At 43.4% G+C, this 27,682-nt stretch overlaps 1 protein-coding gene across 1 annotated transcript in view; it reads left to right on the plus strand.

Moving 5' to 3' along the window:
- Positions 1-27,682, plus strand: part of LOC144503618 (dynein axonemal heavy chain 11-like) — a 383,758-nt gene that overhangs the window by 134,621 nt on the left and 221,455 nt on the right. Inside the window, exons 33-39 of the mRNA XM_078228239.1 lie at positions 6,190-6,346; positions 6,577-6,722; positions 6,813-6,929; positions 10,554-10,692; positions 13,670-13,762; positions 16,697-16,891; positions 20,934-21,011. Coding sequence (XP_078084365.1) covers positions 6,190-6,346; positions 6,577-6,722; positions 6,813-6,929; positions 10,554-10,692; positions 13,670-13,762; positions 16,697-16,891; positions 20,934-21,011 — 925 coding nt within the window. The remainder of the gene's footprint in view (positions 1-6,189; positions 6,347-6,576; positions 6,723-6,812; positions 6,930-10,553; positions 10,693-13,669; positions 13,763-16,696; positions 16,892-20,933; positions 21,012-27,682) is intronic.

Genomic DNA, 27,682 nt, shown 5'->3' on the forward strand with positions numbered 1-27,682 from the left:
TCCATATTTTGTGACATTATACATGGAATGGCTGCTTTTACCATTGGACAAATAATGGGCAAGAAGCAAGCAGACTGAGGCAGTGTCTTGTGGATATGAGGTCCAGAACATTTTCAGGCTTGGGCCTCATTTACAATTTGTCAAGCCGTTGTTGATGCAGCTTGCTGATTCGAGAGAGTGAAAGAGTTGGTGAGCTTCCACGCTGAGCTGGCCAACATTTAAATGTCCAGGAGAGGCAATTCTGCTTTTTCTGATGACATTTAAGAAGATAATCATTGTCTGAGATGATTGTTACGGACTGCTGGTTAGGCAGCTCAATCCCTGGTGCAAATGGCCTTCCATCGGGTACAAATCTCTTCTCTCCCCTCTGTAAGGAGAACAGCTCCAGTTTCTCCAACCTGTTCTTCTAATTGAAGTCCCTCATCCCATTCTTGTAAATCTTTTCCCCGCCCATTCTAAAACCTTCCCATCCTTCCTCATGGGCAGTGCCTGGATATGAACACAATCGTAGAATCATAGAAACTCTACAGTGCAGAAGGAGGCCATTTGGCTCATCGAGTCTGCACCAACAATAATCCCACCCAGGTCCTATCCCCGAAATCCCACATATTTACCCTGCTGATCCCTATAACATATACATCCCGGGACACTAAGGGGCAATTTAGCATGGCCAATCAACCTAACCCGCACTTCTTTAGAATGAGAGAGGAAGCCGGAGCACCCGGTGGAAACCCACGCAGAAACAGGGAGAACATGCAAACTCCACACAGCCAGTGGCCCGAGCCGGGAATCGAACCCCGGTCCCTGGAGCTGTGAGGCAACAGTGCTAACCACTGTGCCACCGTGCCAACCACTGAGCCACTGTGCCGCCAGTTCAGGCCAAAACAGTGTTTTATAAAAGTTCATCATAACTTCCTTGCTTTACAAAGGCCAAGCATCCCTTATGCCTTTAACCACTTTCTCATTCTGCCCAACCACTTGAATGATTTACTGCACATTTACTCCCAAATTCCTCTGTCCTCCACCTGTTTTCCAATTGTATCCTTTACACTTGCCTGTCTGTAAGAGTTTTACTCTTTGAAAGATACTTGAGAATTAATGCTATTCAGTGAATCAACCAGTCAGGATGCAAGTGCAACCGATATGGTGGGATCTTTAATTTTTAGCAAGTGTTTAAGATGCTATATAATATCACTAGTTATACAGCAACATATGATTGTAACAAGCAGTCTGGATTGGACAGGATGGTTGGCATGCATGACCAGCTCTTTCTGGCTTTCTGTATGTCTGTTTGCAGCCGTGTATTGCAATGAACCCTCCAAATGTCTCTTATTTAGTCTGGCTCTCACTGTATTATCAACCTGACACCTGTCATATGCACCCTTCACTGCTTCACCTTACTCTATCTCTTTATTCTTTCATGGGATGCTGGCTAGACCAACATTTATTGTCCGTCCCTAATTGCCTTCAGAAGGAGCTGGTGAGCATCAAGGGAACTATCTTTGATTACCTTACATTTCCCTCTTGGGGGAATGTACTTCGACTGTAACCAAATCACCATTTCCTTAAAGGCAGTCACTGTTTGATTACAGTTTTGCCTGCCAAACTTTAAATTCCAATTTAACTGGGATAGACCCACTCTCCACCCACTGAAATTGGCCCTCCTCCGTTTAAGTACTTTTACTCTGGACTGATCATTGTCCTTTTGCATAGCTAATCTAAACCTTGTGATGCTATTTGTTTCCTAAGTGTTTCACTACTGGTGCTTTATTCACTTGACCCACCTCATTTCCCAAAACTAGAACTAGCAATGCCTTCCTCATTAGGCCAGAAACATACTGTCAAGAAAATTTTCCTGAACACATTTCTGAAATATTTTATCCACTCTGACCTTTACACTATTACTATCCCAATCTATGTTAGGATAATTGATGTCCTCATTATTACCATTCTATAGTTCTTGCACCTTTCTCTAATATTCCTGTATCTTTCCCCTTAGTTGGTGGCCTGTAAATGCACCTGAATGGCATCTCTATTGTTTCTTAATTCTAACCACATAGATTCTGTCTTTAATTCCTCCATGATATCCTCTCTCTCTCTCCAGCACTGTAATATCTTCCCAAATTACTACTACCAATCCCTTCTCCATTTTTCCCGAAGATTTTGCCACAGGTGTTTGTCTTGGGCTGAGGAAATGTGAGTCGGGCTAGTTTCAGACTTCCAGTACCCAAGTCTGCCATCGGGTATTGTGTGGGTTGTGTCACGTGGCCTTCCTAACATGGAAAGAGGCCACACAAAAATAGCACAGGAGGCAATGGTGTAATGGTATTGTCACTGGACTACTAATCCAGGGACACAGGGTAGTGCTCTCCCTCGGGACCCATTTCAAATCCCACCAAGGCAGATGAAGAAATTTGAATTCAATTAAAAAGAAAATCTGGAATCAAAAGTTTAAGCATGACCATGAAACCACTGTTGATTGTCTAAGACAAAATGTGAATGTACATGTTTCTTCCCTATGTAATGCTCACTTTCCATGTCCAGACATTTAGCTGCTTTCCTTAAGTTAAGAATTTACTATAGCCACCTAATTGCATTTTCTCCAGATGCTGCACAATGTACTGTTTGTACCATAAATTATTTACATTTTTTCATTTATTAGTCAATTTAAGTTTTAAACAATATTTCATAAGGGGTGATATCTGAGTTGGTAAGAGAGATGCTTCATTTTAACTCTATCTGCTCAGTTTTCACCAAGCAGTTGAAGTTACAATGTCCCTTGACTATTTTATTTACTAGTTAAGCAGCTGAAAGCCACCTTAGAGGTCTGAAACCAACATATTATAGGTAAGTGACAATTGACCAGATATCCAATGTCAATGCTGAGGAAATGTGAACCGGGCCAGTTTCAGACTTCCAGTACCCAAGCCTGCCATCGGGTATTGTGTGGGTTGCGACACCTGACCTTCCTAACATGGAAAGAGGCCACACAAAAAAAGTGAAAGATTGTGACATGGGGAAAGCATGTCATTTCCTAAAGTTATTTGGAGTTAGCATTAGTAAAACTGGAGAGAATTATTTTATTAATGCTTCAAGAACAGAAAATTAACCCAGCGGTTTCCGCTTTCTCTATTGATTGCAGTGACAATAAAAACTTCTCCGATCTGCGAGCATTGCACTGCTTATTCTCTAAGACAATAACACAACAACACTAGATGGCAGTGTCAGAGGTTATTGCAATGCTAATTCTGAGACAAGGGAATTTTTAGGCCATAATTTTCTCAGAGTGGCAATCAGCATCACTCTGTACCCACTTAGCTGTGCCAAAATTCTTAAGTGCCTATCACCTGACCTTCCTGACTCAGGCTGGGTGAGATTCAGGCAGCGCAGCATGTCCTCGGCTCCAGCGTTGAAGTTCAAAAGAAGCGGAGTGAAGGAGGACATACCCCCTTTTTGTTACAGCGCAAGCTACCCTAAAGCAAGTGACCTTAAATACCTGGGAGAAGGTAAGTTTCCTGGGGATTTGGGAGTGTTGGAGGTGTCCCATGTGGCATTCAGTCTGGGTCTTTAAGATAGTTACACTGAAGTTAGAAGTGCTTTTATTTCTTCTAACACTTAGAATAATTATGAGTAAAACTGACGGAACTATCTGAAGTTAGTGATTTAAATCAGTTTGTCAGATGGTTCCCAGTGCAGCGCAATTGTCCAGGGGAAGTTAGCACTTCTGGACAATTACCAGGTAAACCCTTAGCTGAGAACCCCCGAGAGGGATTCCCTAACGCATCATTGATGTACCCTCCAAATCCGATACTGGGGAGCCAGGAAGTTACAGCCCATCATCTCCTAAACTGCCACGGACTGTAGTCATTTTCACAAGTCACATGAAACATATTTCCCATATTTCATCTCTAAGTGACTGTCAAGTGTTAAGGAAAACATCAGAGTTAAAAAGATAGTATATTGTACTGTTCAGGCCAAATACTATTGAGCAAATTGTACAGAAAAGATCAATCGGAGCAGAAATTTAAATTAGAATATGACATTTACATAAGTGCCATAGGTTCAAACTTGAAAGAGGAAACTAAGACTGATGTGAGAAAGTTCTTCATGCAATGAGTGAGCAACATGTGAAGCATACTTCCGGCTACGGTCGTGTCCTACAATCAATTGGATGTTAGGGGTGCAGTTGATTCTTATCGATGAAATATATCGACAGCTTTATCTTGTGAGACAATACCAAAACATGTTGGTACTAATTCCAGTACATAATTTTAAAGATATCCCGGTAGTTATTTTTTCGGATTAGTTATTTTTGAAATTTTTTGTTAGTGTTCCTTGGGAGAGGCTAAAAAGGTGTATTTCATAATTGGTCTGTAAACAGTCAGTGATATATGGGAAGCACATGGACATGCTCTGCATTTAGTAATCAGAATATGTCTGCGCCAATGATTTATTGAGTAAATGTTTTCTGGAGAAATCTTTTATTAAAGTGTAATTAATTCCAAAACAAAGTTTTATTTAATCAATTTAGGACATGCCTGGGAGAAAGTTACAATACAAAATAGATCTAATAAAAATAAAAACTTTGCAAATTGTGATGATAAAAGAGCTAATTTTACAACATTTCACTGTTGGTGCATTGCTTCTTGAGTGCATATCAAGAATTGTGGAGGCATAGTTTTGTTTAGTGGATTATCATCTGTAAAAGTTATTGAATGTAAACATTGGTGCTGTTACTGCAGTCATAGCACTAAAACCTTTTTCAAAGATGCATGATATTTTATCAGTGCAGAACTAAAGAAAAAATAAGTTCATGAAAGACCGAAGGCATCTATTTATTGCCAAAGAATTATTTAACTTTATTCTATTACAAACCTTATTTCTATGTGTACTTCCTGTCTGCGCAACTTAATTTCCTGTTGCCAGATTTTTGTCTCACCTGTGTCAATGTTTTGCATTATAACTTCCTGTGTTGTACATTTGGCATTGTTGGTTTTGCCAATGTAAACTCACCACTTTGATCACATAGAGCAGAAATTTCCCATCCTGCCTTCCAAGGGAATCATAGCGGGCGGGACATGGACCATGTAAAGGTTCCTTGACCTCAGGTGGGATTTTCCAGTCTTGGGGCGAACACGCTGGTAAATCCCACCCATAGTCTGGCCACTGGGTTCCTACAAATTGCTAAAGATGCTCTCTCAAAGTTTGTTCATGTTTCTTTTATTTTCAGTCACTAATATTTCTACTGTCGAAGTATTTAAACAGTTAAAAATTTCAAAAAAGGGGCTATTTAAGAATAGAATTAGCAAATTTATCCACTGTGTTATCTATTGTGTTTTATAATTCCTTCATTAAAGTTCTTAGTTGAAGGCCTTGAGACTCCCTCAAAAGCCTGGGCTTGGATTTTGACGACTGTTGAGCTGAATTTATGCATTTGAAGCATGTTCAGTGTGTCTAAATGCTCAAATTCCCAGGATATACACTTTCAGTCAATAGATTCACTTCAAATTCTTTTGAAATCTGAGATGACAAATTTCAAGAACTTCACTGAGATAAAATCGATGTTTTAAAAAAAAAATCTGAGACAAGATATACATATGTATGAATCAGGATGTGAATAGAAAAATGACAAGTGTACTAATCGTATGCTTGTTGTATTTGTTGTTTTGTGTTGTACAACCTTCAGAGGGTATAAATCCCAAGGGCTTGAGAGAGGTAGAAGATAATTTGATTTGCTTCAGTTTTCGAGAAGAAATACATTGAATTTGAAGCCAACTAAATTATCCCACCTGTTTTTTTTTGCTAATTGCTGATGCATGTGAAACAGATTCTAATTTCTAATACCTATGAGACCAAAAGAAAGGAACAGAGACATATTGTGTGATAGAGACCAAGGGAGATTGTGAAAGAGGAGTTAAGATTAAGGAAAATATAAATGTAGAGAAAGACAGCTTATTTCCCCATTTTCTTTATTTAAAACAGTGTTAAGTTTTTAAAGCAAAGCTTCTTTGAGGGGAATAGTAGGAAGCAAACATAGGAAGGCAAAGAGAAGTGAAACAAAGTTAAAGTGCCTCAAACGTATTATATGCACAAATTTTACAAATGTAGTATTGTTAAAAGTTGATGTAAAAATGCATCCTTTATTATGCTTGTCAAACTGTTAAAATTACTACTATTTTTGGTTTGAAGGTGCTATATTACCCTCACACAGTCTCTTCACTTAACCATGAGTGGAGCACCTGCAGGTCCTGCTGGGACAGGCAAAACAGAGACCACTAAAGATCTTGGGCGTGCCTTAGGTGTAATGGTGTATGTCTTCAACTGTTCTGAGCAAATGGATTATAAGGTATGTTTGCTAGTCACTGACTTTATGCGCCTAACTCCTATCTATAAAACAAAATATATGAATAATACAACAACGCAAAAGCAAAATACTTTGGATTCTGTGAAATCTGTAATTTAAAAAAAAAATGCTGGATATACTCAGCAGGTCAGGCAGCATCTGTGGAGAGAAAAAAATTAACCTTGCTGAACATTATTAGAATTGGGTATGAATATTACTTGTGCCTTGTACAGTCCATAGGAAACATCTACAAAGGTTTGGCACAGACCGGTGCTTGGGGCTGCTTTGATGAGTTTAATCGGATCTCCATTGAAGTTTTATCAGTTGTTGCAGTGCAGGTCAAAACAATACAAGATGCCATTAAAAACAAGAAAAAGAGGTGAGCATAAAATAATAAAAGAACAATTTTGTTGTCATCATTTATTAATGCACACTGATTTAGACGGTTTATCTTATTCATTGTTTGCAGATTTGTCTTTCTTGGGGAAGAGATTTCTTTAAAACCTGCTGTTGGCATATTTATAACGATGAATCCAGGTTATGCTGGTCGAACAGAGCTCCCAGAAAATCTTAAAGCACTTTTCAGGCAGGTGAAGTTACCTCTTTTGAGTACTGCTGATGAAAGTGCCTGCTGACTACAGGTATCAACTCTGAGTACTATAACAAGATCACTGAGATTTCCTTTGGAAGTGCAATCCTGAGGGAATCCACCCAATCACTTTACTGTCTAATACATTTATTGAAAAAAAAAACTGGCCCAGATTCTGTCAGGCCAATGGAGGTCACATCCAATGATCGGAGAATCAGCCAGGAGTCCCCATGAGTGCCTGGGGCAGATCCAATGGAATCAAGTGCCTTTCAGACATTTAAATGGCCATGGCCTGGTCTTCCTCCAATTGAAGGCCCTGGTAGCAGAGGTCCCACCCACTGTGAGCTGCAGGCCAATCAGAGGCTAGCAGCTCTTCATGCCACCAACAGAATCAAGGGCAGGGAGTTGGCTTCCAACATGCACAATGCTGCCTATGTCGAGCCCCTTGATTGGTTAGTTAAAAAAGAAACTTTATTTGAATGTGAGCAGCAAACTACAGCTCCTAATGAGCTCTGCACTAGCTGCAGATTTCTGGTTATGGAAGAACCGGAAATCAAACAGTTTCCATTCTTGGATCAGTTAGATCCAAGAGGATCTCGCCAAGCACCAAGTGCCAATGGGCTACAATATTTGTTGAGTACCTAGGAGGCCGCTGACAAACCTGTCAAGGGTTGCCAGCGGCCTGCAGAGGTTGTGGGAAAGCCACACAATTGGCTCAGGGATAACGGGTATTCAATGGCTGATTAATGAGGATAATTGACATCTCACAGCTGGGAATCTCACTGCTGCCCTTTGACCTAATCAGCGGAGGTTTTGCTGCTGCTGGTTACTGGCAACGGGGCCTCTCCCATGTGTAAGTGGTCCCAGCCACTGTGTTTCTCAGTGCAATGGGCTGTGTTCAATCCAGCCCAATATCCTTCGACAGAAATATTGGCCACCAAATCACTAAATGCAGCATACTGAATAAAAGAAACTTTTCAACATAAACTGCTTTAACAAAAATAAATATAGGGCAGGATTTTCCAGCCCCAAGACCGGAAAATCCTGCCAGAGGTCAACAGACCTTTGCATGATCTGTATCCCGCCCACTACGATTCTTGTGGCAGGTGCGACGGGAACATTCTGCCAACAATCTTTGTGTCTAAAGTATAATTTGTTTTTAATGTGAACCATGCACTTTTGGAGGTAATTTTGACTTCCACCGATAGAGTGTCACAGGTGATATCGGATTAGCTGCTCGTTATACATCACTTTCGACTTTCATCTCATCGGAAGAGTTATAAAACAGGGAGCTGATTCTCTGTTGATCAAAATGAGAATTATCCCCTTTGAGCATTGCTCTGAATGGAAGACCTTTCCAGTGCATTAACATTGCTTAAAATAATATATTGAGTAATGCTGGTTGATGCACTGCATTAATCGTTGATCTTTCACCTTTCTGATTGGTGGAAAGAGTATCCTCTCTCTATTCTGACTGTAAGGATTTCACATCAGATGAATTGTGAGAATGCCTGCCCCAGTTCCATTGCCACTACTCTACAAATACAATAACCCACTGCCCATCTGGTACTTTGCCCCTCTTGGATCAGTTCTGATTTCCCCCAATGTCCTGTCCCGTCCCCCTGTCCCAAACCTGATCTGCCAGCTGGTGCAGAATGGTAACCGTTTGAGTTCCGGTTCTTCCACAGTTGGAACGTTGCAGCACAGCGCTCATTTAGAGCTGTAGTTTGCTGCCTACATTCAATTTAGGGTTTTGTTTCAATCAATCTGCCATTGGTTTGTCTGTATACATAATGATATCATGTAAATCTCAAATTTGTGAGCATGACAAAATAGGTTTGAGCTCGATCATGTTCTGGCTTATCTGTGCTGGCAGTTAAAGGTGAGACATGGCAGGCTGAATTCCGTAATGGGAACTCCTACCACTAATTTAATAGTCAGGATTTTAGAGGGAGGCAGTGAGCAATTTGCTGCCGCTGACCTCTAGTCTCGGGGGCAATTCTCCCAAAAGTACTGAATTTGCGAGAAAACTGGTGTAAATCACGACTGTTTTTTCAATTCAACTTCAGACCCGAATCTCCCCACACTCTGTGCAATGCAGAGGTCACAATCGTGAATATCGTTAAAAGCTCAGGGGGGCGGGGCCTATTCACGCCGGAGTCTGACAGTTCCGGAACTCTGCGCATGCGCAGTGGCCCCGATCAGTCAGTCTCCCCCTTTGCTGGCCAGCCCGAGACCCTCGCACTGCTCCCCCCCCCCCCCCCCCCCCCCCCCGCGAAGTGGCCAACACACGATTCTCCCATCCCAGCGTGCCAAAAAACGTGCGCATCAGGATAGGAGAATCACCCCCCTAGTTTCCCACCGTGATCCTGATTCCGAGTCCTTTTAAATGAGGATGCCTTGTAGTAAAATCAGTTGCTCACGGGCAGTTACATTTATTACAGTGCCTAAACCCAGGCGAACATAGTGGGCTCAGTGTGGTGGGGGGAATGAGGGCGGAGTGTGCATTTATAGGTGTCACAGACTCATCACGACTGGCAGGCCGCAGCTGCGACTGCTGGCCATCCCCGGGGGCATTTGCCCCTCCACCAATTATGGACAGACAGCTGTGGCCTTTTTAAAAAGTAAAGGTCCACTTTCCTTCACCTGCTGTCTCTGTGTTCACACAGCTGCTCCCAGATTGGCCACTGGGGCTGCAGAGTGCTAGAGAGCCACCCCATTGGCCCTCCAGTATCAGGAACACATCCGCCATTAAATCATTTACAGCAGGCTGAATGGCAATGCCACAGAAATTGGATATTTTAAAAGCAACTTTGACCCATGGAATGCTGTTATGTATCAATATTAGTTATTTAAGTAAATATTGTATGGAATTACTTCGATAAACAACACAGAAACTTGCCTTTCAGCCCAACTGCTCTTTGCTGGTGTTTATACCCCACGTGGGTCTCCTCCCATTCCATCTGTCTCAGCGCAGCTTTACAGCATACCTTTCTATTCCTTTTTCTCTCGCGTACTCCTCTAGCTTCTTTCTGAAGACACCCAAGCTGTTTGCCTTAATCAGTTGTTGTAGTAACAAGTTATCCACTTTTGGAGTAATTTCTCCTTATTCCTGTTAGTTTTTGTATTTATGGCTCTAATTTTGGATTGTCTCACATATTGGAAACATTCTCTCTGTAACCATTCTGTCCAGCCTGTTCATGAATGGTAAAGAGCTCGATCAGAACACCCTAACTCTTATCTTTTCTAAGGAAATAAAACCCCACCAGTTGTTCCAAATAATGTCAGATCTGATAGCATTCTTGTAAAAACAAGAAATTGAACTTTCTCCCGTGCTTCTGTTTCCTTTTTACAGAAAGTGCATCAAACCCACTAATTAATAATATTTAGAACACTATCTGTATCTATCAAGTGTGGAGTTGATACTTCATTGACATACAAGGTTTAATGTAAAGTGTGCATACAGCAGCTGAGTAAATGATGCCTGTGTAACGGCTTATGGAGAGAGTGCATGTATACGTGTGCAATGTATATACAGATTCCATAGTTACAGTTGTGTGTTCATATGTGTACAGTGGAATTACAATTAACTTTGTCTCGTGTACCTTGCTTCTTTTTTAGGCCTTGTGCTATGGTTGTCCCCGATATTGAACTGATTTGCGAGATTATGCTGGTTGCGGAAGGGTTTTTAGATGCCAAGTTGCTGGCCAGGAAGTTCATCACTTTGTATAGTCTCTGTAAAGAGCTGCTTTCAAAACAGGTGTTTTTTTTGACAAAAACATTCCTTTGGCTGATACGGATTTTCACGATCATTGTTTGCTTACAAAATTTGATATTTGATATTTTGTGTGAAAACGTTTTGATTTTGACCTGGCATGAATGTTAGGGAATCATACGCAATGTGTGCCAGAGCTTCCGACGTGTTCCAGCTGGTGGGATACCCTGCCATTAGAAAGTCAGAAAATTACTTCTTAAATGCTTAAATTCATCATGCTGCATTTTAATGTGAAACTATATATACTTCTGATGCTAACTTTAGGTCAGGACTTTTCTGAGAGTTTCTTCTCCGCCATTTAAAGGGCGGCACGGTGGCACAATGGTTAGCACTGCTACCTCTCAGCGCCAGGGACCCGGGTTCAATTCCTGGCCTTGGGTCACTGCCTGTGCAGAGTCTGCATGTTCTCCCCATGTCTGTGTGGGTTTCCTCCGGGTGCTCCGGTTTCCTCCCACAGTCCGAAAGATGTGCTGGTTAGGTGCATTGGCCATGCTAAATTCTCCCTCGGTGTACCCGAACAGGTGCTGGAGTGTGGCAACCAGGGGATTTTCACAGTAACTTCATTGCAGTGTTAGCGTAAGCCTACTTGTGACTAATAAATAAACTTTAAAATCTTTAAAATCACTTTAAAGTGCAACAGAAATCCCATAAAAGGGGCTTCGCTGCACTTCTGATGAAATTTCAATGGTGGTGTGGGACCATGTCTGAGGAGATTTTTGGCCTAAGTCTGTACATATTAATAGTGGTATATCCTGTCAGCAGCTATTGGAGGTTAAATCAAGATATTTTAAAGGTCAACTGACACGGTCTCGTGTTTTGAAACAACAGATTTATTTAAAATGAAGCATTTCAAATAAATGCGTGACCAGAGGTCGTCATGCTTGTGTGCCGTACAACATCGCCCAGAATAATGAAAAATAGTGAGAAAATGTCATGGCAACTGCATGCTTTCATTGCCCACAATGAAGCTGTCGGTACTCATGATGCCATGTATTATAAACAGGAAATTAGATGAAGATTAAAAATTCCAAAAAGGGAAAAGATTTCCATTAGTACTAACCGCCCACCATCCTGATAATTATAGAGAACTAAAATGTCAGCCTTGTCAGCAAGCATTTAAAACCAGAATTCCAGCAACAAAAGGCCTCAGTCTAGCAGTGTTATTTGCCATGTCGCTGTATGCTTCGGTATTTAAGGTATAAACTGATCATCAGTGGGAAAAAAACTGCACGAATTGTAGAAAAAAATAGTTGACAGTGGTGTGGAAAGTATAAAATAACCCAGCAAGACTACATTGCTATTTTAACTTTGATAGCACAGTACTGTCTCCCTTGAGAAATTCCTGTTGAATTTCGAGAGAATTATAGAATAATGTGACATCAAGCCCATATTCAGTGTGCATTTTGTTTGAAATACTGTGATGGGTAGCTTAATGATGGAATCCGGGCTTTCCTTTTGTTGTATGCTCATAGTGCTGAAGTCCATGGTTTGTCCATATTGTGAAGGCCACAGACCATAAGAAATAGGAACAGGAGTCGGCCATTTGGCCCCTCGAGTCTGCTCCACCATTCAATAGGATCATGGCTGATCTGACATTCCTCACGTTCACTTTCCTGCCCTTTCCCCGTAACCTTTATTGATCATAAAAATATCGATCTCAATCTTAAGTATACACAATGACTTTGTCCCCCGCCCCAGCTCTCTGTGGCAAGGAGTTCCAAAGACACTCAACTCTCTGAGAGAAGAAATTCTTTCTCATCTCAGTTTTAAATTGACACCCCTTTATCCTGAGACTATTCTGGTCCTAGACTCTCCCATGGGGGGGGAACATCCTCTCAGTATTTACCGTCAAGCCCCTTAATGAAAGCATTGAAACACATAGGACAGCACCTCTCATTCGAATGAGTAGAGTCCCAACCTGTTTAATCTTTCCTCTTAAGACAATCCTTCCATACCAGGGATCAGTCTGCAGTTTTTCTCCATTTAAATAAGACTCTGTTCCTTTGTTTTCCCTTCCAAAATGAACAATTTCACATTTTCCCACATTATACATTTGCCAACTTCTTTCCCACTTACTTAGCCCATCAACATCTCTTTGTAAACTGTTTGCATCCCTCTCACAACTTGTCTTTCTACCTATTTTTATGTCATCTGCAAATTTGGCTACAGTACATTCGCTTCCTTCCTCCGAGTCATTAATATATATTGTAAACAGTTGCAGTCCCAGTACTGATCCCTGTGGAACCCCACTGGCTACAGGTCGCCAACCTGAACAAGAACCCCTTATCCCCACTCACTGTTTCCTGTCCATTAGCAAATTCTCTACCAAATTCCATCTCCACTATCAGAACAAGTTGCTGAGTTGGTGCTTTCCAGTGGGAGGGAGAGAAAGTTCAGAGTTATCTATGTATTATATCCTTGGAACATGAATGCTTCATCTCTTGCCCTCCAACCACAAATTCACCAGTTTAAGATGGGACTGACCTGCCTTTCCACATGTGAATCCTGTGGTCTTTCACAACTCCCATTGTTTTGTTTCTTAAAGACTGGATTAGTTGTAAGTATTCGCATTCCAACCATTATTCATGTAAATTGAGTCTGTGTCTTTATAAGTTCTGTTTGTGAACAGAATTCCCACTCACCTGAAGAAGGGGCTCAGAGCCTCGAAAGCTTGTGTGGCTTTTGCTACCAAATAAACCTGTTGGACTTTAACCTGGTGTTGTTAAACTTCTTACTGTCTTTCACAAGGTCATTAAAGGAAGTATTGTGTAACACTGACCTGTTCTCAGACAGGGGATTTGGGGAGTGGTGTGGGGGGGGGGGGGGAGCTGGCACGATGAGTCATGCTTCACAGCTAGACAAAAATCAAGGTTTACGACTAATTTTCACTTGGTTATGTTTCTTCATAAAGAAGAAGAAAGGCAATTCATTGCTCACAAGATTCACCTTGTTTCTTGTTCAGGACCATTATGACTGGGGTCTTCGTGCAGTCAAATCTGTTCTAGTTGTTGCTGGTTCCCTTAGGAGAGGAGACAAGAATAGACCAGAAGATCAGGTAATTTAAAATTAATAAATCATGCCATCTCCTTCAACCTATTCTAAATCCTAAATCAGCCAACAAGTTCAGAGAAATCAGAATCTTATGATAGGTTTTTGTGATTTATAGCTCATGTGCTGCGAATCAAAATCAAACATTTTTGCAGTAAAGTTATTCAAGCATAAAGGATTTCTTTATTACTCTAATATTAACCCAAAGTTATTAAATATTTCATTTAAAATACATTTTCATTCTACTTTTCCTTTGTTTTCTTCTATTCTTTCCCTGTCCTATGTTTATTTAGAATTTAATTGTATTCATAATCTAACTGAGAGACTTGACCTACCGAATTTAAATTTATTTGCCTCATTTTTATACATGAAATTTGTAAGTTATTTTGAATGCACTAGTGTGGGTGGCACGGTGGCACAGTTGTTAGCACCACTGCCTCACAGCTTCAGGGATCCGGGTTCGATTCCCGGCTTGGGTGAGTCTCTGTGTGGAGTTTGCACATTCTCCCCGTGTCTGGGTGGGTTTCCTCTGGCTGCTCCGGTTTCCTCCCACAGTCCAAAAGATTTGCTGGTTAGGTGCATTGACCGTGCTAAATTCTCCCTCAGGTGTCGAAGTGTGGTGACTAGGGGATTTTCACAGTGACTTCATTGCATGTAAGCCTACTTGCAACTCTAATAAATAAACTTTAAATTTTACTTTCTATCCAAGATCAATTGGCTGAAAGGTTTAAAGTTCATTTTTCGTTGATTGAAAATGAGATTCCAAAGATAGATATGCGTGTGTCCGAAAATAAAATGCTGATGCCACATCAGCTTTCCACGTAAGTGAGGCTGAAAAGGCATGAGTAAGTAAATCTGCAGAGGGGTTCAAATCTATATGCAACTTAACATATTGAAAGAAAATTACTGCCATGGAAAATTGTATTTTATCTTTCAAAAGACCAAGATATTTAATTCAAACAAGTAACCTGCATTGTTTACACTAGTTGTTGCACCAGCAGAACTGCAGGAGGACAGGACTAATGTCAATTGTAAAGTTATCCCCTGACCCTGGCTGATACAGGTTATGAGTCACCTAAATGATTCTTATGGCTGCGATAAAGGCAAAATACTGTGGATGTTGAAAAACAAAAACAGAAGATGCTGGAGAAGCTCAGCAGGTCTGACAATATCTATGGCGAGAGAATAGAGCCAAGGTTTCAAGTCTGGACCAGACTCTCAAACGTTGGCTCTATTCTCTCTCCACAGATGCTGTCAGACCTGCTGAGCTTCTTCAGCATTTTCTGTAATTTTTGGAGCTCCCAGGCTTCCACAGGAGGATGTTTCTAGAAAGCGTGACCAGGAATTTGAACAGACGGTTAGGCAGTTCATTTTGGAACAATCGACAGCATGAAGAAAGTTTTATTCTTGAGGTGTGCAGAATAGTCCATAACATACCGGGCTTATTAGAATTATCCTTGAGAAAGTGAGAGGGCATGGGATCCAAGGGCCTGTTGCCTTGTGGATCCAGAACTGGCTTGCCTGCAGAAGGCAGAGAGTGGCTGTGGAGGGGTCTTTCTCTGCATGGAGGTCAGTGACCAGTGGAGTGCCCCAGGGATCTGTTCTGGGACCCTTGCTGTTTGTCATTTTCATAAATGACCTGGATGAGGAAGTGGAGGGATGGGTTGGTAAGTTTGCTGACGACACCAAGGTAGGTGGTGTTGTGGGTAGTTTGGAGGGATGTCAGAAGTTGCAGCGAGACATAGATAGAATGCAAGACTGGGCGGAGAAGTGGCAGATGGACTTCAACCCGGATAAGTGTGTAGTGATCCATTTTGGCAGATCCAATGGGATGAAGCAGCAGTATAATATGAAGGGTACCATTCTTAGCAGTGTAGAGGATCAGAAGGACCTTGGGGTCCGGGTCCATAGGACTCTTAAATCGGCCTCGCAGGTGGAGGATGCGGTCAAGAAGGCGTACGGCGTACTAGCCTTCATTAATCGAGGGATTGAGTTTAGGAGTCGGGAGATAATGCTGCAGCTTTATAGGACCCTGGTTAGACCCCACTTGGGAGTACTGCGCGCAGTTCTGGTCACCTCATTACAGGAAAGATGTTGAAGCCATTGAAAGGGTGCAGAGGAGATTTACAAGGATGTTGCCTGGATTGGGGGGCATGCCTTATGAGGATAGGTTGAGGGAGCTTGGTCTCTTCTCCCTGGAGAGACGAAGGATGAGAGGTGACCTGATAGAGGTTTACAAGATGTTGAGAGGTCTGGATAGGGTAGACTCTCAGAGGCTATTTCCAAGGGCTGAAATGGTTGCTACGAGAGGACACAGGTTTAAGGTGCTGGGGGGTAGGTACAGAGGAGATGTCAGGGGTAAGTTTTTCACTCAGAGGGTGGTGGGTGAGTGGAATCGGCTGACGTCGGTGGTGGTGGAGGCAAACCCGTTGGGGTCTTTTAAGAGACTTCTGGATGAGTACATGGGATTTAATGGGATTGAGGGCTATAGATAGGCCTAGAGGTAGGGATATGATCAGCGCAACTTGTGGGCCGAAGGGCCTGTTTGTGCTGTGGCTTTAAAAATAAATAAATAAATATGTATATAAAATACATTATATATACATGCACATTATGCCATGGCTCATGCTATTAATGGCATTGAGATTTTTGGCCTTCTAAGATATAAAGACTCTTTCTGCCACCCTTTGTACATTAATAATTCTGCTTATATTTAGGCAACATTTGTTATGTCCCCTGTCTTCCCGTCTCTTGAATGAGAAATCTGGAAATGGCAAGGACAAGTAGAGAACCGCCAGAGCTTCCAGTGACTAAACATTTGACTGGAATTAACCCAGCTCTCTGGCACAACTTCAATAAAAAATTGGGGTCTTTTCTTTTTCTTATATCACTGCGATGAAAATGACACAATTAGTTTGTAACAAGTTACTTCTATTCCAAGGTGTTGATGCGTGCCTTAAGGGACTTCAATCTACCAAAGATTGTGACAGATGATGTGCCCATTTTTATGGGACTAATTGGTGACCTATTTCCTGCCCTGGATGTTCCTAGAAAGCGAGACCAGGAATTTGAGCAGATGGTTAGGCAGTCCACTCTGGAACTGTGCCTGCAGCATGAAGAAAGCTTTATTCTTAAGGTATGAAATCTTTCATCTTAATAAAAACACCTTTCCTCACTTTTTCATTGAACTAGGAAATTTAGACAAGTTGATTGTTGAATTGTGCAATGCTAAATCTGTCTGCCAATTCACAATTCTCCCATTGTGCTTTTGCAGATTAGTATTTGAATACTAATGAATCTGAGGTGCTTTTCTACCTTTAAAAAAAAAAATTCAGGAGAAATGATTGCAAAGCACAAGGAAACTGTCAGTGACTATTTGTTCCTGTGTTAACACATTTGTAGAATGTTAGAAAAAGAAAGGATTGTATTTAATGGGACCTATAAGACAAGAGAAATGACGGGTGGGGTGACTTAATTAGGTGGGAGCTGAAATTTGAGATGCGGTTTGAGATGCAGAGATGAAATCAGTGACGGCAGTGACAGACTTCACGCCATCCAGTGGTTAGCACTGCTGCTTCACAGCGCCATGGACCCGGGTTCAATTCCCACCTCAGGTCACTGTCTGTGTGGAATTTGCACATTCTCCCTGTGTCTGCGTGCGTTTCCTCCGGGTGCTCTGGTTTCCTCCCACACTCCAAAGATGTGCAGGTTAGGTGGATTGGCCATGCTAAATTGCCACTTAGTGTCGGGGGATTAGCAGGGTAAATACGTGGGATCACGGGAATAGGGGCTGGGTGGAATTGTTGTCAATGCAGACTCAATGGACCAAATGGCTTCCTTCTCCACTGTAGGGATTCTATGGTTCTTGTAATACATTGTATGCCATTACTTATTAAAATATTTTTTATATGCTCCCTCCAAGATGGCGGCACACAGTAATCTTGTGACACCTGATTCACATTCTTTTAAATGTAGCTTTCAGTTGTGTCCGAGGTCAGGAGTTTTCTTTGTTGAACTCTGCAGCACAAGTAATCCAAGAGAGGACAGAGGTTAAGGTTGAGAGCATGTAGGATTGAAGTAGGATGGGCTTGGTGCACTGGATGTGTTGGGGAGCCTTGGTGGTGAGGTCGGTGGCTTGGAGAATTGAAATCGGAAAGGTTTGACATACAGGGTGTTGCGGGGGAGGGATTGGTGGCAACAGTCAGTCAATGAAAATGAGAGGCACAAAGGGTAGGATCAGTACTGCCCACATGTGAATCCACCGCAGGATGTTATTTGGCAGAAGGAACATTCACAGGCACACGGGGAGGTTGACTTGGTCGGGGGTAGATCTAGTCTGAGCATGGCATCTAACAAAAGCTCTAAAGTTTTTTGTGGGGAGGGTCTAGGATCAGAAGGAGAACGTTGATGGGGACCCGTGTAGGCTCAGGGGAGCAGAGAAGGCATCTCCAGTTGGAGACCAGGATAATGGAGGGGGGTGGGGGAGTTGAAAGTTTACAGTGGGAAGGTACAAAATAGTGATGGGCAATCAAGAATGAGGGGGACAAACATGAACATGGCTGGAGGAGGGTGGAGAGTAACGGTTTCTGACATAAGCCTGAAAAGTGCATTTTCACTATCTTTAAAAGTATGGTGCCAGGATTGGAGATCACAGTGGGAGCTAGGTGGAGTCTGCTGGGTGGAGTTTTGATTGTGGACAATGGATTTTCCGTGGGTGAAATCTATGGATACATATCTGCCTTCCTCACACTTAAATTGGTGAACTACCTATAGGTCTCATACACCAGCAGCGGAGAGTAAGTGCCAAAGGAAGGCTCTTTATGGTCAACAGTAGAGTCTGCTATGCCAACAGTAGGCAGCACCAGAGGGAGAGGTTGGTCAGGTTGCAGCCACCTAGGGAAAACCTGGTTCCTGCCAAATCCATGTGGCTGCAAGTCTTGATGCACATTCTCTCATATTTCAGTGACTGTACCAGCATTTTAGCCCTCTGACTAAACTAGTCCCAATAAATAACGATGATGCACAAATAAATAAACTGAAACCAATGTGATGTGCAATATTTACAAGTGAAATTTATATTTGAGAAACACGTGTCATCTCTGTGCTCTCAATCTTAAGTTTTCCCCAATGGCCACTACATCCTGGCACAAACCTGACATCAGCAGCTCAGGTGAAGACAGTCTGTTGAGTGGCCTTTGATGACCATAGTAGGCTTCCTCTGGAGGACTGTGACCTTGAGAACTCCATCCCACTGGGGGTCGCCTGCACTGCTGCAGGGGTTTCCTCCATGAACTTGCCTACTGGAGTCAATGCAGTCCATGGCAGAGGGGATGAGGAGAGATCGCTAACCCTAGGAATGCCCGAAGAAGAAGGCCCCGAAGCAGTTGTCATGCATTCTTCCTCCATCTGTGTCCACTGCGGCACCTCTCTGTCTCCTTAAGGTGAAAGGCTCCTGGAGAGAGGTCTCGGAGCCATGACCCTCTCAAATAAACTTTGCTGCAATGAGTCCATGCTAGAGCGATAGAGTATAGGCCAGAGCACATATGGATCGAGTGCTTGATGTGGCTTTCCATGTAAGTCACCACCCTTTCCATGGAGGAAGCCATGTGCCCAAATGCCTGAGATATGGTAGAGATCATGGCTAGCATGGACCCCTCCATTGCCCACAAAAACTCCACATGATCTCTGGCAACTAAGCTGTATGTTCCACTTAAGCCTGTTGGAGATGCAGGTTCTTGTGGCCATGGCCTGATGCCTATCTGCAGTGTGGGGCTCAGCAAGGATCTGATCCCCAGCACTGCTCTGAGTGTCAGGGGACGTGGCTGTCACACTATCACTCAACTGCTAGGATGTGTCTGTCCTGTGATCACCAGATTGTCACCCTGTTTCTAAACATGAACCCTCCACAACCTGTGGGGTGTAACTGAGCTGGGAAAAAGTGGGAAGATGCAGCTGACAGTGAATCCTCTGGGACACTAGTGGTCGAAATCTTACGGCTGTTCGTGCCGGCGGGATTTTCTGGTTCTACTGCAGTGAACGGCTGGTAAGGTGTGCCCATCCTCCTTCCTCCCTTGTGAACTGTAGGGACTCCTCTTCAGCAGGGGTAAGAATCTTTAGGTTTGAAACCCCACCCCTGTCCTTAACCTTTTCCTTGCATTGTGTGTCTGTTTGTCCTGTATGACAATGTCTAGGCAAGTGACACCTAACTCCACTGTCTGCACTCATCCTCAACCCACATACTGGCCTGTTATTTGCATCCAAGTGCTCAGATAAGGCCACATACTTTGGCCTCCGTCCTCATGTGGCACTGTAGCAGTTCACACATTCAGCCACCTGACATAGCTGCCCACTCAAATATAAATTAATTAACGACTCCATAGAGATCTCTGGCTAAATCGAGGTGCCAATGCTTCATAAGTATGTCACTGCTGAGAAGAGGAACACTTTCCCCATTTCTATCATCCACTGTCAATATCCTGAACCCAAAGCTCACCCAGGCTAAAGGCAGCTCAGTTGGATACAAACTATATGAGGGTGAAATTCAATTTGGCCAGTGAGCAAAAATGGATGGTCGTAGATCACATGTCCATGATAAACTAAAAGAAAATAGAACCGGTGATACAAGATGCGGCCAGTGTGCTACTGCTTCTATGTTGCAATACTGTCAATGTTGAATTTTTCTAACCTCTTGTTATTCTGTCCCGACAATTGGCTTAACTCTACCTGAGAGTGTTTAAAAATTATTTAATAGTGTAAATTATTCCATTTCCAATCAATGCCAACCTATCTGAGTGTGATTGGCAGTTTTTAGTTTGCAGTTATTTTAGATTCTGGACAATTTTGTGCTGTGGGCCCCACATTAAGGGGGAACTGAGGCAGATTTCCAAAGCTCAAACTGGATAAAAGTTCTGAGGTTAAGGATTGAAATTCTGGCATTTGGGATTGATTAAAGGGTGTGATAAAGCATTATCATTTTGGATGAAAATCAGATAAAAAGTAATCATATGACAGTACAAACAGACCATCTAAAGTATTATAATATTACAGGCACGGAAACAAAGCTTAGTTACATTGCCAGATATAAGTGGAATTGTTCGGGATTAAAAATACCGGTATATTTTTCTGACCAGTTCCTTCAGTTTAAGTAATCATTGTTGTCAATGTTACCTTTAACCCAGGTGGTTCAGCTGGAGGAGTTGCTGGCTGTCCGTCATTCCGTCTTTGTGGTTGGAAACGCTGGGACAGGAAAGAGTCAGGTGAGCAGAACACCATTTGTCAAGTTGTAAGATTACTCAAGTAAAAATGGCAACATATGTTGAATAGCACAGAAACTGAATGGTGTGTCAGAAAAATGCACAGCTCCATTTGTTCCAAAGTGTTTTGTGGTCAATAAAGGTTTTTGAATTGTAGTCACTGTTGTAATGTTAGGAAATCCAGCAAACTCCCATGAACAGCGACACGATAAAGAGCAGATGATCTGTTTTTATGATGTTGGTTGAGGGATAAATATTGGCCGGGTTACCTGAGAGAATGCAAATTCCCTTACTCGTTTTTGAAATAGAGCCATGGGATCCACCTGAGCGAGCAGGTAGGGCCTGGGTATAACATGTCACTCTAAAGACAGCACTTATAACACCACAACACACTCTCAGTACTGCACTGGAATGTCAGCCTAGATTTTTGTGTTTAGATCTCCTGAGTGGGCGGCACGGTAGCACAGTGGTTAGCACTGCTGCTTCACAGCTCCAGGGACCTGGGTTCGATTTCCGGCTTGGGTCACTGTCTGTGTGGCGTTTTCACATTCTCCTCGTGTCTGTGTGGGTTTCCTCCGGGTGCTCCGGTTTCCTCCCACAGTCCAAAGATGTTCGGGTTAAGTTGATTGGCCATGCTAAAAAATTGCCCTTAATGTCCTGGGATGCGTAGGTTAGAAGGATTAGTGGGTAAATATGTAAGGATATGGGGATAGGGCCTGGGTGGGATTGTGGTCGGTGCAGTCTCAATGGGCCGAATGGCCTCTTTCTGTGCTGTAGGGTTTCTAAGATTCTAAGAGTGGGACAGAATCCACAACCATTGGTCTCAGAAGCAAGAGTGCTAATAACTGAGCCACAACTGACTTGGTTGATTGAACATAGCATCAGCTTGTGGGAAACACTGGCGAGTTTGCTGTTATTACCCATCCTGTTCCCCTGGACACTGCTACACCGCTTGTGATGATGATTCTCCCACAACTGAAGGAACAACAAAATATTTGCAAACAAGGATGCTGTGTCATTCAGAAGACTACCTGGAACTGATAATGCTTTTGCCCGTTTCAATGTTAAGGGTCACAGGGAGGAAGGTGTTAAAGTTTAGTAAGTGACGCAGTGCATCATGTAGATAGTACGTACTGCAGTCAGAGTTGACTGGCTGCATACTGAGCTCAGTGTCTGAGATGGTGTTTAAGCAAACTGCTCTAACCTGGATGAATATACGTCCAAACATACAAATTAGGAGCAGGAATACGCCACTCTGCCCCTTGAGCCTGCTCGCCATTCAATAAGATCTTGGCTGATCTAATTTAAACTTCAACATCACATTCCTACCTATCCTCAATAACCTTTCATCTTCTTGCTCATTGTCTATCTAGCTTTCCCTTAAAGGTTTTCAAAAGCTCAACCTCCACTATCTTTTGCAGAAAAGAATTCCAAAGTCTCTCAACCATCGAAGAGGTAAAAAAAACATCCTCATCTCTGTCTTAAATGGGGAACCCCTTTTTGTTAAACAGTGGCCCCTAGTTCTAGATTCTCCCAGAAGGGGAAGCATTTTTTTCCCACATCCACCCTGTCAAGTCCCCTCCGCATCTTATCAGTTTCAATTAAGCTGCCTCTTACTCATCTAAACTCCAGCGAATACAAGCTTTACATGTCCAGCCTTTTCTCCTAAAACAACTCACCCATTCCAGGTATTAATCTAGTAAACTTTCTCTGAACTGCTTTCAATGCATTTACATCTTTCCTTAAATAAGGAGATTGGTACTGTACACAGTACCCCAGATGAGCAATGAGTATTTCATTACACTCCTCACTTGAGTCCTGTGAACACTGGAGTGCTTTGCCAGGGGCAGGACATAAGCCACTTATGATGGAGCACACATTCTGTCAGCGTTGATATGCCTGGTTTCTGGTGCTGGTCAGTGATGACACCAGGATATTAATGTTGGTGAAATTACTGAAAGTGACTCCAGTGAAAGTCAGTGTAGAATGCCTGGACTTTCACTTCTTCAAGATGGTCATGAACTGGCACTTGGTGAATGTTACCTGCCATTTGCCAGCTCAAGGCAAGATATTACCCAGATCCTGTTGTTTCTGAAAAGTCTGACCAATAACAACCTGAATTTATATAGCAGCTTTAATGTAACAAAGTATCCCAAGATGCTAAACAAGCATGTTGTTCATCAAAATTTGACATTGAGCCGCAGAAAGAGATATCAGGCTAGGTGACCATAAACTTTGTCAAAGTTGTTTTAAGAAACATCTTAAAAGTGGAGCAGAGGTAGAGAGATTTAAGGAAGGGGGGGGGGGGGTGGTGGGCAGAGCTGAGGTCCAAAAGGGCATTAAAACACAGCTCCCAGTAGCAGAGCAATTAAATAAAAACAGAAAGTGCTGGAAAAACTCAGGAGGTCTGGCAGCATCTATGGAGAGAGAAACAGAGTTAATATTTTGAGTCCATTTGATTCTTCTTTAGAGCTGAAGAAAGATAAAAATGTGATGGGATTTATGCTGTTGACAAGTGGGGAGGGGATGGAACAAAGAACAATACAGCACAGGAACAGGCCTTTGTCTGTCTGGGGCAGCAACTGTGGGGTGGAGAGGGCGATGTCTGTGGTGGTGATCGGAGGGGTGCGGAGGCGATCAGCCAGGGCGGCAATTAGGTAGTGCATGGGGGCAATGTCTGGGCAACGATTGCCTGGGTGGTGATCGGGGGGGTGTTGAAAGGAGCTCTCCGAATGTACAGTATACACAGTGCACTCACTGGGTGATCGAGGCATCTGAGCAATGGTGTCCGTAGAGCCCAGCTGCCAGCTTCCTGGTGCGAATAGGCCCTGCCCCCTCTCCTGCTGGTGAGAATCACATCTGGGCATTTGTTCAATTACGTGCCATACAATTGCATCTGGGAGTTCGCCCAAAAAATGTGCACACTTTTCTCCCGTTTTCACATGCTTTTGGCACTTGGAATGTTTTTGGTAAGGGCAATCTTTTTTAGTACAGCGGGCCGGGAGAATTGCATGTCGGCCGATTCACGGGATTCCTGCAAGCGTTCGCGCCGCTATTAAGCCTCCCAGGCCTGGATCGATTGGGAGGCGGGGCTCATATTTAAATAGCCTTTAAAATACAATTTAAATGCAATTAGCGGAACTGGGACTGAATTCTCCAGGACTGCTAGCGTGTCTCGCCCCGCCAGAAGTATTTCACTCCATTGGGGTTCAGACTAACTCCCCACTTTTGGGGCACTAGCGTGATGACCCCACTGGAGTGAAAGGGGGGCAGTTGGGACACCCAGGGGGTGGGGTGGGGGGTGGTGGCCCCTGACAGTGCCAGCCTGTGCCCCCTGGCACTGCCCAAGGGGCAAAGTGCCCATGCCCAGGGGGACACCTTGGCAGTGCCCATCAGGCATGGGGCAGTGCCAAGGGGATGGGGCCTAGGGGGGGGGCGATCCCTAGGGAATGATCTGTTGGATGAGGGGTCCCACTGCCAGTCTGCATGAGGATTGGTTAGGGTTGGAGGGAGTCTAGTGATTGGGGTGGTGGGGGGGTGGGAGGGTGCTCAGCTGGGGGGGGGTGGTGTCTGCCCGGGGCTGGTGGGGGAGGCTGGGTTCATCACTGCTGGGGGATGGGTGCTGGAGATCGGAGCGCGACGGGAGGGGGGTCGGGGCTGGGCCCAGAAATGGTCACGGGGGCCTCGATTGGGCCGTGGGGTGGGCTGGAGGGGCAGCACTGCACGGGTGCTGGGCTGGCCAGCGATCGAGTTGGCCAGCAAACTGTAGGCTGACAAATATGGACCACTCGCTTGCGTAGAGGTCCGGAACTGTCAGCCTCTGGTGTGAATTGCCCCCCCCCCCCCCCCTCCACCCCCGGAGATTTCAATGATATTCCCGATTGCACTCTGCGTTGCACAGAGCGTGGGAGATTCTTGTCTGAAGTTGCACTGAAAAAATCAGCATGATTTACTCCAGTTTTTCTGCGAATTCAATGCTGAGAACTTTTTTGGGAGAACCGTGGCCTTGGTCTCTGGGAATTGAGATGTCTAGAACGTGGAGATAAAGCCCAAGGTCAGGCATTGTAGGACTGGGCAGGCTCGACAGACCGTATGGTCTATTCCTCCTATCTCTTGTCTGTTGTTCTGTGTGTGACGTTTGCACCATGGTTTGCAGGCTTCCTAGTGGTGCAGGGGTGCCTTTAACTACAAATGCGACGCTTTGGGGGAACCGCATGTCGACTCTGCCATGCAGCAGAATAAAAAAGAGATTCCACTCTCAATGTCCAGCTGGTGTGTGACCATAGGCAGCACATCATGCGGGTCAGTGCAAAGTATCCTGGCAACAATCTAGGATACTTTCACTCTTCAGTCTGTTGTACCAGCTATATTTCAGCCACCATTTTTATTAAAAAGCGGCTACTGGACATCAAGGCGATCAGCTGAAGACATGGCTAATGATTCCAGTGTGCACACAATGGCTGTATACATACATTGAGAGTAAAGAGCCACACAAGATATAATGGAGCTGGACAACGACATGCTAAAACAACAATCCCACTACTTAGACCACATTGGAGGATCTCTGCAGCACTCCTGCTGGGAGGATTCGGGGTGGGATGCTGCACAACCTTGTCACCATCCGGAGAGAAGCAGGAGCAGGAACATGTGGAGGAAAAAAGAGGAAAATGTGGAACAGGAGGAGGCAAGATGGCCATGTGTACATCCCCTTTCTGCCTGGGTTGATTGTGAAGAACTAAATCAAGCGCCATATCAGTAACCTTATAGCTGTAGAAATTAAGTGTAGAAGTGCAGGGCAAGTTTTTCATGCAGAGAGTGATGGGTGCCTGGAACGTGCTGCCAGAGGAGGTGGTGGAAACAGGCACATTAGTAACATTTAAGAGGCATCTGGATGGCTACATGAATAGGGAGGGAATAGAGGGATACGGACCGAGTAAGGGCAGAACGTTTTTTTTAGTTTAGTTATGGCATCATGATCGGCACGGGCTTGCAGAACCGAAAGGCCTGTTCCTGTGCTGTACTTTTCTTTGTTCTTTAATAATAGTTGGAGTTTAAAAATTTTCATTTTTCTCAATAATTTGAAGTTCTTAAAGTGCAACAGGGAAAACATTCGGGGAAGCAATGTTTTTAATTAACCAACCGAAACCCAGAAAAAAAGAGCTCCTGCATTTGGACAAAATAAAACTCATGATTAGAAAGGGAGAAGAAATGTGCAAGGTGAAGAAGAAGGTGCAGGGAAGTTGAGTGAGAGGCAGTGGGGGGGGGAGTGAGCTTAAAGCGAACAGGATGGCTCCTCGAGCTGCAGTCAATGTGCAACCCATACTGTGCACAGTCTTGGTCTCCGTATTGCAAAATGGATATTGAAACATCAGAGAAAGAGAAAAGTAGATTGAAAAAAGATGATATCAAGACTGAGAGGATGCAACATTAAGGAAAGACTGAACAAAGTGGATTTCCTTTTATGAAAAAAGAGAAGGCTGTGAAGGGATAGATGCCTTTAAGATTACGAAGGGGTACTGTAGTGTAGATGTAGAGAAGATGTTTCCACTTGTGGGAGATATAAAATTAGGGGACATAAACATAAGGTACTCACTAATAAATCCAGTATATAATTAATGGGAAACGAAGTGTGGACTCGCTATCATCTCAAGTGGTTGAGGCAAATGGTAGAGATGCATTTAAAGAGGAGCTAGGTAAGTACATTAGGGAGAAAGGAATAGGCAGATGTGGTGATACATAGAACATAGAACAGTACAGCACAGAACAGGCCCTTCGGCCCACGATGTTGTGCCGACCTTCATCTGAAACCAAGATCAAGCTATCCCACTCCCTACCATCCTGGTGTGCTCCATGTGCCTATCCAATAACCGCTTAAATGTTCCTAAAGTGTCTGACTCCACTATCACTGCAGGCAGTCCATTCCACACCCCAACCACTCTCTGCGTGAAGAACCTACCTCTGATATCCTTCCTATATCTCCCACCATGAACCCTATAGTTATGCCCCCTCGTAATAGCTCCATCCACCCGAGGAAATAGTCTTTGAACGTTCACTCGATCTATCCCCTTCATCATTTTATAAACCTCTATTAAGTCTCCCCTCAATCTCCTCCGCTCCAGAGAGAACAGCCCCAGCTCCCTCAACCTTTCCTCATAAGACCGACACTCCAAACCAGGCAGCATCTGGTAAATCTCCTCTGCACTCTTTCCAGCGCTTCCACATCCTTCTTATAGTGAGGTGACCAGAACTGCACGCAATATTCCAAATGCGGTCTCACCAAGGTCCTGTACAGTTGCAGCATAACCCCACGGCTCTTTAGAATCTGATAGAATGAGATTAATAGAATGAGCAGAGGCTTGTATGGACATAAATACTATCAACAAACCAAATTACCTGTTTCTATGCAGTAAATTCTATGTAATTAATATACATGAAGCATTTCCATGGAGAGCTTCTTGCAGATCTATAATTCAACAGTAATCAAAGTAACCATGGGGAAAATTATTCCTATAGCTGTATCCAGTGACATTGTACACATTTTCTCAGTATCTTAATTGAAATTATATATGTATTTTACTTACAGATAGCAAATAGATCAATTCTTCTCCCCTATATCACCACATACTTTAACTGTCAGTAGCCATCACTGTTGTCCTTACTTTTGCATATATTGA

This window comes from Mustelus asterias, chromosome 2 (genome assembly GCF_964213995.1).
Source record: "Mustelus asterias chromosome 2, sMusAst1.hap1.1, whole genome shotgun sequence".
NCBI classification, from domain to species: domain Eukaryota; kingdom Metazoa; phylum Chordata; class Chondrichthyes; order Carcharhiniformes; family Triakidae; genus Mustelus; species Mustelus asterias.